This window comes from Empidonax traillii, unplaced genomic scaffold (assembly GCF_003031625.1).
Source record: "Empidonax traillii isolate 1590-97213 ecotype Southwest subspecies unplaced genomic scaffold, ASM303162v1 scaffold413:size1348891, whole genome shotgun sequence".
In the NCBI taxonomy this organism is placed as follows: Eukaryota; Metazoa; Chordata; class Aves; order Passeriformes; family Tyrannidae; genus Empidonax; species Empidonax traillii.
The window spans coordinates 1,309,011-1,323,111 of record NW_020955606.1 but is presented as its reverse complement, the minus strand read 5'-3'; the positions used below and the strand labels follow the sequence as shown (position 1 = coordinate 1,323,111).

The 14,101-nt window shown below is 44.6% G+C and overlaps 1 protein-coding gene across 1 annotated transcript in view; it reads right to left on the bottom strand.

Moving 5' to 3' along the window:
- Positions 1 to 14,101, bottom strand: part of RSPRY1 (ring finger and SPRY domain containing 1) — a 33,529-nt gene that overhangs the window by 17,058 nt on the left and 2,370 nt on the right. Inside the window, exons 2-3 of the mRNA XM_027893952.1 lie at positions 3,307 to 3,794; positions 446 to 498 (exon numbers count right to left, since the gene is read on the bottom strand). Of these exons, the coding sequence (XP_027749753.1) occupies positions 446 to 498; positions 3,307 to 3,644 (391 nt within the window). The 5' untranslated portion in view covers positions 3,645 to 3,794. The remainder of the gene's footprint in view (positions 1 to 445; positions 499 to 3,306; positions 3,795 to 14,101) is intronic.

The following is a 14,101-nucleotide window of genomic DNA, read 5'->3' as shown; positions in this document are numbered from 1 at the left end:
ATTCCCCTGAAAACCATTTTACTGAATTGCTGGAATATCTAACCAGGTTGATAAATTTATTTTCATACAGAAATATATTTCCTCAGACCGGTATCAACTCTGCTGGTGGAGAGACTAAAATTCACCTAAACCAGAAGTTTGGTGGAGATCTTGAGCTGGGAGAATTTCTCCTGCTCTAACAAGGGTAGAAGAGCCCCTGCACTAACTTGGCTCATCTCACAGGAGCACTCAGGGACAGAGTTAGAACAACTACATCGGTAAAGCAGAGGTCAAAGGTCAGCAAACCCCAAACCAAACCAAGGAGTACATCCCCAGAGCTGTAGCAAGTTGTACCACATCCTGATAGCATGGATTTTAATTTGCAAAGGAAAGAGGGCTCTGGGGTTTTTGGTTTTTTTTTCGCTTAGGAGTCACAACTGAAATGTCCAACACAATGCCTCGATACCTGTTTCTGCCATTTCATGCAACGTGATCATTGAATAAGGAGGCTCCTGGTCACTGAAAGAGATATCACACAGGTCAAAATTTATGCACAGTCATCAACATAACAGGCTGAATAAAATGGTAATACACAGACATGAAACAAATCCAGGAACCAGTTAACAAGAGGACATTACACAGGCTGCAGAACTCTAATGCCACTTCCAGGTCTGAAGCGCAGATGGGATTTTGAGCCTTTCTTTGGCTCAAAGTCAACCTCTGCATATCTGCAACAGCTGCTCAGCGAAACTGTGATCCCCATCTGCAAGCCTAAAAGCTGAATATAATGCTCAGGCTTAGTGCTGTTCATTAGCAGGGTTCCTCAGAGAGACTGCGTGTCAGGGGTCATGAAGTGAACCAGGAATTGCACAAGGGGCATTTCTTCTTCTCTGCTAAATATATAAATATTAAAAAAAACTGAAAGGCAAGCCACCCAACAGCATCACAGCCTTCAAACAAGAGCTGATGAAGAAGATAAAACAAGAAGTTCAACAGATTATCTCCTCAGTCTGGTTTGCTGGAGCAAGGGCACAGAGCCACAGCCAGGTCTGGGTATCCAAGCAGGCACTGCCCCTGAAAGAACCCAAAGCAAGATCCCAAAATCCTGTTCAGTAAGAACCTCCAGGTCCAGGAAAAAGCTTATGCAGCAGCACATCCTACAATGCCTTATTCAGTGCTCCTTAGGCACTGGGAACTAACCCCTGGCTTACATTTCCATGTTCCACACTCAATTTCTGTCACACAGCTCTGGAATGAAACTGGAAATGCAAAATGCAGGGGACTTTTAGAAAATTTCAAACATTAATTACACCTACCTTGGAGGGATTAATTATCAAAGAAAGGGAAAAAAAAAATCTCAGTTTTGATGAAATATATATATGATGTAAATACATGTTTTTCTCACAAAAAAAAAGAAAAAGCTAAAGTGAAGTTTAACTCATTTTTATATTGTCACATTTAAAACAAAGAGTTGGATTGTGGTGTTTTTTTTTTTTTTTTTTCCTCCAGTATATCAGGAAAAGAGTTTTACCTTCCATTCTTTAGCCATCTTTTGCTCCACAGCCCAGACTTCTAATCTGCTGTTACTCATTACATTGTTTTACTTTAGTTTGACTTTATTCTTGCACATTTCTTGACACAAAAAGAGATTTTTAAGCTTCCCTACCATTTCCTTCAGTTGTGGTGTTTTCAAAACTGAAAAAATCAGGCTCTAGGAAGAACAGGTGATAATGGAACATACTTATTTCTCCAGTCTCTCATCCCTGAGGGGGGAAGAGGACAGGAGAAATCAGATTTCTGTCTGCAACTACAAAATGGGACAGAGCAGACAGGACAGTCGGGCTCTTCTGAGAGAGGACTGTGTTGGAACATGGGAAATTCCAACTTTTAAATATATTTCATTATTTAAAACACTGAAATGGTCAAACACCACAACAGGGACCCAAAGAGGTAGAGAAACCCTTTATTCTGAGCATGTTCAACACTTGACTGGATAAAACCCTGAGCCTCCTGCTCTGGCTAAACCTGGATTTTATGCAGGAGGCTGGAGTGGATGAACTTCAAGAGGTCCTTTCCAACCCACATGATTATACGACTCTAAGAAAGTTTTTCACTACAGTCTGCACTAAAAAAAAGGAATAAAATAAATACAGTAGCTTCAGGAATTAGTCAGAAACAGGAGTCCAGGGGCACTGAAATAACTGTGCTTATTGTCCCTCAGTAGCATAGGAAAGTGCTTACAAGATTACAAAACTGATTGCAAGACCCACAGGAACAGGATCAGCTGTGCACAAAAGTGTTGTGAAACAGCTTAAGGAGATGAACTTGGGGAAAGGGGAAGGCAGGCAGGATTAGGCAGAGGCTTTCAGAAACGTTTGCCATGGTTTCAACTTCATGATTTGAAGAGAGACCACAAAATAAAACCTGTTAAAAAAACCACAGCTTAGGTTTAAATGTTCATGAAAAAACCCCAGTCCTGGTATTTCCATTTAAAGCATCTTACAGCAGGAAGGCAAACTCCTCTGCAGGCCCATTCCAGAGTCGATGCAGGTGTATGAATCAAGACTCACTTATTCTGAGCCTCGTCCACCTTAAACTCAAGCCCCAGTTGGGAAGCTCAAATAGTGTTTTTCCTTCTGTTCTGCTCTTTCCAATTCCCAACCTGCACCTAACCCAGAAAGGTGATGAGCTAACCTCACCCATCACTTTTAAGGTCCTTTCAAAACTTTTTAGAAAGCTACACAAAACCAAATAAAAATAAGGATGAACCCATAAATATCCTCCACACCCTTAATGGATGCTTTGAGCATGCAAGGAATGCAATACTGGGCTTGTGAAGCTGGGCAGTCACAACATGTGATCTTTAAAAAGTAGTCAGACTCATAACTGGAAAGAAAACCTCAGTCTGTTTATCCAGGCTACCAAAGATCAAAGCTCACTGTTTTGCTTCACCATTTCCAAAGAAGTAAATGCAGCCTGAGAACAGAACGCTCCAACAACCAACTCTTAGGAGAGAAGTTCCCAAACTCTGCAGTGTTCATTGCTTCCTAAACTGTGTTATCTGTGCCAGGTGAGAAACACTGAGCACACTCCTCATCCCACCTGGGTGTAGGGACTGTGAGGAAGCTCCTCAGCTCCTGGAAGAACCTGTACCTGGGCGCTCAGGAGCTACTTCTGTTACCTAGGAAAGGTGCTCCTCTCCTAAGCCTCCAGGTGGCAAACACAGGTGGCTGCTTCAGAGATCGGTGAGAGGATGGAGCCCCCAGTTTGAGAGAAGACAAGAACATTTTCACTCACGTTGAGTTATTCCTTGAGGAGGTTACTTACTTATCCACCAACGTCCGAATTACAGCCAGTGTGTCCAGCACCAGCCCATCCACATTCTGTTTTTTCCTCCGTGGCTCGTGGGGCCCCCGACCCCTCCTGGGTGGCCGGACAGGGTCCCTTGGGTGGCTCCTCGCCTCGGGGATGTGCGCTCTGCTGTTCTCCGCCTGCCGGCCCTGAGATTCCGCGTTGTCTTCCGCTCCGCTGTCGTCGCGGCAAACGCACGAGTTTCCCATGTTCCCAGCCCCCGGCAAACGGGGAAGGTGGTGCTCTAGAGCCAACAGCAGACCTTGGAAAAGGCTTCTGCTAGCGTAGAACACAGCCAAAGCAACTACAATCATCTAGGAAGGTTTAAGAGAAGTGTTTGCGTGGTCTCGAATCGGGATCTTCCGGCATCAGAAGCGTCGCTGCCAGCTGGAATGGATGGGAAGTTGGGGGCTTGGTTGCCGATAAAAATCGCTTGGAATTCACGTTGGTCATCAGAAGGAGGTCTGGAAAAGCAAAGCCAAAACGAGAGTCAGTGTTATTACTGCTGATGAATAAGAATTCCTATTTTAGTAAACAGAAAGCACCCAGAAAATATAAGGCTTGTACCTGAAGTCTATTGTGGGGAGAGGGAAGGGAAGGAAAAGGAGGAGGAGGAAGTTCCCTTGGTAAGTAGCTCTCACCCACGCACCATTCCTTTCTGTGCTACCAGTTATTTCCCAGTTCTTTCATGGTTTCTGGATGCAGAGGAACAAGTTTGTCCTTAAACTGAGCACGCTGCCATCCTCTGAGTGCTGAGTATCAACAAACCAGTTCCATTTACCCTTTACAGAGACACACAGCTCATGCCACCCCAATGAAGGCCCCACGTTCGAGGTTCTCATTTAACATCAGGAACATTCAGTAGCACTTCCAGATTTTATTAAATAGGCAAAATTGTAAAGAACTAATCTTGAAAAGCTCCGGTCTGTCTCAACAAACAAGAAATTTAACAAGGAAACATTTAGTTCATCTGTGTATAAACACACCTGTTTGGAACGTGCCTCCATCTACGATTCTCACCCAAAGAAGCATCAAATACCAAGCCTGAAGCAAACAGGAATTGTAGACCCCATGTTAATGCCTGCAGGTATAACTGCAGAGATTTTGAAAGGGGTGTTGTATGCCTGTTTGCATCTAGTGTCAAACCAATCTTCCCTTTTTGGGAATGAAGACTAACTCCATCATTCTTCTGCTCTTGACTCAAATGATTTTGATCCAATACAGGCCCAGCAGCAACTGAGACTGTAAGACTGAGAGCAATCCCTTCAAATCATTAAATTGAAAATGCAAGAGCAAAAGGATTCGAAGCCCCATTTCATTACCAGTTATGTTTCAATCCATAGGGCATATTGTTACAGAACATTACATGAAATCTCAGGCAAAATAAAGCCCTACAAAAGACATGATTTCACTACTTGAACACTTCAAGCATGTCAGAATAAATAACTTTTATCCTTTTAAGAATCAAGTTTAACATTTACACCAGAAGTTGTGGTGAATATCCTGTAATACATTATTATTCTCCAATTATTAAGTAATCTCTTTAACATGTAGCTCCATAAAGTTAAGAGAAAGTCAAAGAGAGCTGACACCTTTCAAATATGAAAGGCTTCCACCATCAGGGGCCAACTGGCAACTGAGCACCACTGGCTGCCCTTTGGGACAAGATTATTTGGGAAGCCAAACACTGTCTTTCCATCTGTTACCTTCTCAGACAGCAAGTCACAAGCAGATGAGAGGTGCCAGTACAGACTGCAAGGACCTCAAACAGAATTGTGTAAGATCACAACTGGTTCAAATTACTTTTTTTTTTTTTTAAAAAAAAAAAGCTACTTATGGTAAATGCAAAACGTCTTCCTAGGGAAAAAATATGCATATATTTATGAACCTAGATCATTTAAGGACATTTTAGCAAGATAATGCTGAAGTGTAAAAGTGTTACAGACTTGGAATCTGGGTAAAGCTGTTCTGCAGCTCATGAAAACACTGACACAGCGAATCCATCTTGTCATCAAAACAAGTATGGAAAAGCTGCATTTTAGGGATTAGCAATGAGTAAGAACCTACCTAAAGAAACAGAAATAGACATAAGTCAAGATTAAAACTGATTATTGAATCCTAGGTTTTTCTGGCTGACAGCTTAGAGCATGATTAGAAACAGGTGATTGTGATCAACTCACCCCCTTAAGTTTGCTTGGTTCAGGAACAGCTGGGGCTGCTCCCAAAGTGCTGTCACACACGTGGACTGTCCTTCTTCAGGGCACAAAGTCGTATCGGGGAAGGGCAGGGCTCTGGGAGCCTTTATGGTGGGCAGTGAGTCATTACAGCTGACTCTGCTCTCACTTCCAGGAGCTGCACTGAAGAGGCCCTGAAGGCAGACGGGAAAGACAGAACAATTCACTCGGAAACGGCACCTAAAGTAGATGTGCTCCACCTCCTCCCCACACCTGCCACGCTGGTAGTTTCAGCCCCATTCAGCTTTTGCAGGGGGAATTCTCTCAAAGCTCCAAAAACCAGTTTGTCATCCGGTAGTTTTGGGACAAGACATGGACACAGAAAACCCAGTCTGATGTTACAGCCTTGGCGTTCCAGATACCACCAAGTGCAGAGCAGGGACCAACTTCCCCCCTCAAATTACAGCTTACAGGAGGAAGAAGAGAAGCAATAATATCTGCTCCAGATCACCCTCAACCAGAGACAGCAGAGCATAAAAGTACACTATAACAGTTGATTAGATAACAGGAAGGGAGAAATGACAGGATAAACTCCCCTTATTTAGTAAAAAAGCTGTGTTTGACAGCGTTCGCTTGGCTGTTCTTCACCATCACAGACAAGGAGCTCATTGTCAAGCCTCAAACAAACTGAAAGACTAAATAATTAGGAACATAAGGTAGGGGAAAAAAAAGATTGCTACAGATCTGCCTCACAAACCAGCTCATTTGGATAGAGCACGAATAAGCACCAAGGAAAAGCTTTTCAAAAGTCTTTCAACAGTGATGTGCTAGATTGCATTTGAGCTGCCACAGTTTTTTAAGGACATATTTACAACATTTTAACAAATTGACTTTACATTAGGCTGCTGGTGGCCATCCCAACCCCCTCACTCTCGCTGCTGAAGAGGACGGAGACATCAAACCTCAGTTCAGGTCAGCTGCAAACAGAATGGGAATTGGAATGATCAGCTCTGCTCCTGCCCAAACTCTGAGACCTCAGAGGCACAGCCAAGACACAAAAGCATTTTGCACATCGTGAAAGATGAAATACATTATTGCTTCAAAAAGAGGAAATGATCTCTGCATACAGAGATGGAAAGAAATTGTAAAATCCAACTTCAATCCTAACTTTCACAAATCCCTGCTCGCAAAAACTGGACCCCAAAAAACTTCCTTTTTTTTTTTTCCTGTTAACTCCAAAAACACTTAACACTCTACTTGAAAATATTGGGAATAAAATAGAAATGGGATTTTTTTTTTTTTTTAAAGACTCAGTTTAAATGAAGAAAAAAAAAATTCAAGGAGTAAAAGAAGAATATCACAACAGCAGCATGGAGAGAGGTCAAGATAAGCCTCCTGTCCTACCTGGCAGAGCTGCTTTAAGCCAGGCACAACAACGAGCAAGTGGGGACAGACCAACAGGCTCCTTCCCAGTAGCCTGAGAGTCAATAGTTCAGTCTCCCGAGACAAAAGGCTGCATGTTTGTTTGGGTGTTAAAACACAGCTAAGGAAAAGAACTAATCTTTCATAAGCCGTTTAAACTCTTTTTCAGCGGTTACCCAGCAAAGGGTCTCTGCAGCTGCTTTTAAAATTCAGCAGCCTTACATTGCAAAGCTGTGACAAACTGTCAACCAAAGTGTACTGGTTTTCATGAAAATTATGCTCCTGGAGGATTTAGTGTGGTTTGTGACCTTTACCTTTTGTGTTTTAGTATCACACCAAAACACTGTTTAACCCAGATATGTTGAGAGCTACTGGCTAAGAGTCACCTAAGCAACAGCACAAGAATAAAGATAAGTTTTCCTGGGAGGCTGCTGGAACAGAAACCCCTTGCCTCCTGCCAGGGCTCCAATAATATCGTGAAAACACCATTTCCTTAAACAATTTGTGCAAGTCAAGTAGAACTGCAAGTCTTCAGATGAAGCAGCTGTGTGTGAAAACACCAGCAAGACAAGAGCTAAAGCTACAGGGCAGAAAGGAAACAGGCTCTCCACGTTAAAAGCTGTGATCCCTTTGCCCAAGATCAGTCAGATTTTGTGCCATTCACATGCACTGCAATGCTGGAAAGCCCCATCTCAGCTGTTGTGCACTTGCCAGAAGAATATTCTTTGACAAATTTATGAAGGCAACAAGACTACGAGAGCTGATCACAACAGCAGCCAGATTTATAAAAGTGGCAGTACTTTTATTTGACTTTGAAGTGTTTTTTTTAATGAAAGATTGGGCCCAATTGAAGTGCAAGAAACAGCCAAGACAGCAGCTCAACAGGCAGGGCCATCCATTCACTCAACCATCAGATGTTACTTTGGGATGCAGGACTACAAAGTTGCCAAACACAGGATAAAAATACAAGTTTTTACTCTATATAAGAAGTAGTTGGTAGTGGTATCTCTCACTGAACAGATGCTGTTGGAACACAGAATGCCAGTGCCCAACACCTTCTCCTTTACACCAGAGAGCACCAAACGGCCCTCCTGGCACATCTTGCCCCCAGCAGAGCAACCAGGATCAGATGCCACTGGAGCTGGACACCTTCCCTGCGTGGGAGGAAAGCAGATGCGGCCTCCTGTGCCCCCACACACCTCCACCAGCACCCTGGACCATCCCCACCCGCAGCAAAACAGCTGCTCTCCCATCAGGCTCAATGAGCACATCCACGGAGGCAAAAGTTCCACCCTCCACAGACTCACCAACCTGCCACAGCTGGAAGTCCAAGCGGGAAAGATGAAATCATCACCCACTGAGACAAGTGCTGTGTGAGTGCCTGGCAGCTGGGGTGCCCAGCCTACCCCAGAGGGGCCTCCTCTGGATCATCCCAGCGAGCACTCCCATGGAGGACTCGGCTCCCAGTGGCTTTAAGCTCATTTCTCTGCAATGTGCAGCCCAGGAGCCGGTGATTCATCCCCTCAAATATTCGCTTACAGCCAACCATAATACTGCCTCACGATGGAAAATGCATCTTCTTTCCACGAAATGGAGTGCACTGCCAAGCAAACAAACAAAAAAAAAACCCCTCGTGCACATGAACAGGGAGAGAGGGTTTCAGCTACCAGAGTCACTTTTCCAGTTTCTGCCACCCTTACAAGAGTAAGGCCAGTGATTCCTCCTCTCGAGCAGAGTAACACAGGAGCTCAGTCAGCAAACCACACAGTAAAGCTGACAGCTTTTCAGATGCAAAACTGTGAGAGTTTTGGCCAGCAGCTTCCTATTAAGGAGATAAAACAATTAGAAATATTTCCTCAGCATTTCTTTCCCAAAGTACGATGCTCCTAAAATGGAAGAGATGGAAATACTCACGATGCCTGTTGGATGAAAAGTTCAAACTAGGAGGAAACACAGCTATGAACTGCTGCAAGATAATCAACTTTGATACAGGAATAAGAGGGAGAAGGAGCCTGTTTGCAACTGCAAGCAACAAGGAGCATTTCCAGCTTTGAAATGACTGGGGTAGGTGATGAAAACCAAGAACTTCCAGTAAGTCGCACACAACTTTTAATGTGAAATGGAAACTCTCTCAGGAGATTGCACTGATGTCTGAGGTCAACCTCTCACCTGTAAGACTTGTGCAACTGAAGAGAGGGAGCTCCTTGGTGTCCAGCGTGGCACCACAGGTTTCAGGAGAAGCAAATAAATGCTGTGCTGGTTCTTTTGCACTTGGTAACCAACCATCACGTTGTGCAACCTCAAGCAAACCCCTCTAATTCAAGCTCTGCTTTCTTTAAAAATAACCTGGAGGGTTTAAGGCTGGTGTCAAAACTGGCTGGGGAGCAGCATTTACTGGCATGCAGTGTGTCACAAAGCCGCTGCCACAGTGGTTTTGCTGTCTCGCTGCGGCGAGAGCGCCTTGACCTGAGAGCTGACTGACCTCGAGCCCGCGGCTTTCACACACCGAGCACGTCTCAAAGCTCTCCCTCTTCTTCCCAAGCGCTTGTCTGTGAAAGCCCCCAGGACTGGGCAAGGTTTAGGCAAACAATCAGGCTTTAACCCTGCTTCTCTAGGTAAGCTGCCTCCTCTAGGTAGTTCAACTCTCCGAACGTGGAGAAGTTGAGGGGTCTGATCTCTTGTTCGACTTGATGTGGTAACAGTCAAAGAAGAAAGAAGGAGCAGACACTGCCTACCACCACAGTAGTTTCTTTTGCTGTAGACTCACTGTGAAAGTCTGATTTTATAGTCACTTGCACATTGTGCTACTTTGTCTTTTCACTTCCCTTAAAGCTGGCTTTTCAAACGCTAAAGTTGCAATGTGGATTTAAAAGTGAAGTCTTCACTTCTCACTTAAAACTAGAGTTTAGGTGTAGGCCTGGTGGAGATTCCTGCCCTGCACACATTTTCCCTTCCCCCTGGATACAGAGACACCAGTGCCCAGGGCATGTCAGGCATCAGACTGTTCTGCTACAGCTCTTTCTGAAAGAGAGACTGAAGCATTTACCCACCTTCCCCATCTCAGAGGTCATAACTTGTCACCTCACGATCACTCAGGTGGAACTGTCCTTTGTACTGAGGCCTCCAGAAAAGCTCAGCTTTGCTTCGTGTCTAAGCCAGCGCCGGGATCGATCTGCGCTTCCTGGTTCCCATCTCCCCAAACCACAGACAGATCATTAAACTCCTTATCGGGGACAGAGCTAAAGTTACGCTTTGAGGCAGATGAAAACACTCCTGAGATAACAATCATTTGAACAGATAGTGGTATCTGACAGCTCGGTGAGGTTGAACAAGCGCTGCCTCCAGCGGGGTGACGTGGCCAGGCAGAGCTGAACGAGCTCAGCAGTTTGCCCAAGGAGCAGAGTATAAAGCTCTGCTTCAGAAGTGGCAGGAAGATAAAGATAACGCCCTGCAGATGGCAAGGAACACTAATCCTACAGACTGCAGGGATAAAAGCACACGAAATAAAATTGATTAGCTATACCACATTAGGTTTTGGCGCAGACATTCATTTGGAGGCTTATAAATAAATCTGTCAATTAATTCAAGTTAATCTTCCTTGCTGCGCAGGAAGTTACAGACGTTATCAATGTACAACTCTGACAAAAGCATTCGTGACATCAGGATTCAAAATTAAAACAAAACCAAAAAACACACACACACACAAAAACTCTCCCCCAAAAAAACCCCACACATGAAATTCCAGAACAGACAAGGCTGGGAGGAAAGTGTCTCTTTGGATACCAAGCAGAGGAGTAGAATTGCAAAGAAACTACACACACACAAAAAAAGGCATTTTTTTAAAGTTTTATCTAGTAAATTTAATTACATTTCAGGAAGGATAAGGTTTTACCTATGTTACTATCCAGTAACTCTTTCACTGGAAAGAGTTCTCTTCAAGCACATTGAGGTCAACTCCTTGTAAGCTACAACAATATGTAATTAAGGCACCTCGTACTTCAGCAAAATATAAACCACAAAAGCATTCTGAGGGGCAGTTCCAGAGACTGAGCAGCTCAAACAGTCACACTGTGGTCCTACCTGGGACTAGCACAGACATCAGAGTCATCACACTGTGAGCTCCAGGAAGGTGATACAAGGATTCTTGTCAGCAGAACCACCAGCTCCATGTCACTGAGCCAGAGTGGTGGTAACCCAGAGTTGGGCTGTTTCTTGTCTGTAAACTCATCGCAGTGCTTTTGTTTCTTTTAAGGCAGAGCTGGACCTGTTTTCAGCAGAAATTTGGGTACAGGACTACCCTGTAAAGGCAGAACAGCCTCCTGCTGTAGGCCACAGAACTAAGCCCAGTTAGATGGCATCACTAAGCTACTAAGAATGCATAAAATTCACACATCCAAAACTGTTTCCAGCGTAAAATTTTGGTAACATTGCTGAAAAATTCAGCGGTGTCTCAGCTGGAAACCTGTATTGTCAGCTGTCTGACAACTGCCTTGGAGAGCAGAGCACAGAGCAGACAATGTCTAGACCCTCCTGTTCTCATCCCTGCCAAATTTACGCCTTTATGACACGGGCTATCACCTCAAATGTGGAAGACCAACAGCAGCAGGAAACAGCCTGAAGAAAGTTCAATTTCTTGATAATTCAAGCAGCATCAGAGGACGGCCTGATCTCTCAGTGGGCAGAACTGAGAGGTTCCTCTGTGGCTTCCTTGGCCACTGCAGAAAGCTGGTAGGTCTTTGCCAGACTGTGCTGGCAGAGCAGGAGACATCCCTCTGATTCTCTTTGCTCCTGTGAGTGGATACAGTGACAGCTGCTCCAGAGACTGTCATCTGAGTCCAGTACAGCATGTAGGTCACTAGGTTAGCAAACCTGCCTCAGAAGCACTCAGGGGAAGGGTGATTCCAGATCTGTCTGGGGCTCCCACAACTCAAGTCTACAGATCCTGACAGACAGAACCCCCTGTTCTCACCTATTTAAAAAACAACAAAACCCCCTCAGCTTCATTTCTTCACCATGTACCCCTTCAGGTTCTACCTTGAGGATCTTTTTTTCTCCCTGCCTTGCTGCAAAGCCTGCCAGGAAAGCAGGCTGCAGGAGAGATCCCCACGTGCATTAGCCAGCCGCGTGTCACACAAGTGCTTCAGCCAGGTCTCACAGGCATCCTGCTGCAACCACTGAGCTGTGGTGTTCTCTCAATAATGCTTTAAAACCTCCCTCAGCACAAGGGAGCTCAGAGGAAGTTGGTCAACACTCCTGTGGCCAAGAAGGGGAAGGGGCCTGACTGCTCGGACAAGCGCAGGTGGGTTAGGAAGTGGGAGGAAGATGAGTGTGTGTGTGTGGGTGTTCTGCAGGACAGATTAAAAATGATTTAAACAAGAGTGTGTAGCATTTTGGTTTAAAAAAAAAAAAAAAAGCAGAAAGCTCAAAAACAATTCTAAAAGCTTTCAAAAACCTGTAGTAACACCAGGAACATGAACTCGCTGTCACCGGGGGCTTCTCCTAAACAACCTTCTGAGGAATTTCAGGAGAATTTAATTGAATTGTTTTGATAATTACATTTAGACACCACTAATGTTACAAAGGGGTGAGGCTCTAAAGAGAGAACAGCTCATCTGCTCAATTTTTTTTTTAATCTTTCACTCCAAAACTGATACACTGACCAGGGTTTGAGTGCAAACACACACAAAAACCACTCTTCTTTCACCATTAGGTGAACCTTTTTAAAAGCAGGGAACAATTCTAAGCCGTCTCCACACCACCAGACAGCTTTGCCTTTAGAGAAACAGAAAAGAGCATCGGCAGGTTGCCAGGTTTTCTTCTTTTTAAATATAATTTTCTAGCATGTCCCTCTGTCTACAGGAAGGTATAAGACACATGAGAATGGTGCAGCCTCCTGGCACCCAGTTCACTGGCTGCCCTCTAACCTGTGGTTCAAGCTGTCACAGTATCAGTTTGTGCACATGCCCTGGAGCTGGAAATCCACGCCAGCACTTCAGATCAAAATGTCCTCGACTCTCGTCCTCCTCCTCGTGTCCAGCAAAACACCAAGGCATTCAGACACAGCGAAAGGGAAGCGTTTCCCAAAGCAAGAAGAGCCTGAGAAAGGGAGTTCCCACGGCAAAGTTGTGCTCCTAAAGCACCAGTTTGGCCACAGCGGTGGGAGATGAAGGGCAGGTGATTACGAGCACTGCTGAGGACAGACCGTGACGCACCGGTCAGTCGCACAACCTTCTGAGTCACGCGTGAAAATCTGATTTTATTAGACCTCAGTGACATAATGAAGAATAGAAGAGGAAATAAAGATCGTGCTGGCACAGCCACTGCCCTGCAGCGCCAACTTCCCAGTCCCCGCATATAAACCAGGAAAACAAAATACATTGTCAGGACACGGGGAAACACAAACCACAAAGTGACACGACACGATCCTAATGAGGTGCTTGAAAGACAAGGAATCCCAGCACAGCAACTCTGCCTGCACTGCTTTAAAGCAAGGAATAAATACAAAGGAAGAAAACACAAAAAAACACCCAGTTCAAAATGCTGACACAACACATTGATAATGGAGCAGGACAGGACAAGTGTCATGACACGAGCTTGCCCTCCATTTCCTACTAAGGGAACAGCATTTTATTTTGCTGCCTCTGCATCAGGAGGGAAACCAAACAGGGCATATGGTGAGCCTTCCTCCACTTTGTGAGGATCCCACCACACAGGTAAGTGACCAACACAGCACACAGTCAGCTGGGGGAGATAATGATATAAAAACTGATGGAAGAAGCCTAAAGAGTTACAGCCCAGCAAGCCTTCCACAAATTGCTGCCGTTACCATGAACTTGCTGTTTATGCTACTAAGTGTCTTCCTCTTGTTCCTTAATTTTAACAGACAAGCAAAAAGCCTGAGAAAAATAGACTTTGATTCCACCTGACAGGCAGAATATGAGAGATGTCTTACTTTGCAGGAGGGAACCAAAATTCTAAGTGATCTATTTCAGCCTGTCCATTAAGGCTCGCAGCACATGAAACATGCTGAGAGCCAAAACCTTCTATGTGAAAACACTGGGAAGGTACCAAGGGAGAGCACTGCAGGGTTGTGCAGGGAACAATCACATCCCTCTAAGAGGAAAAAAAAAAAAAAAGCGCATTAAGAAAAGCACAAAATAAGGTAACAGTGAGAA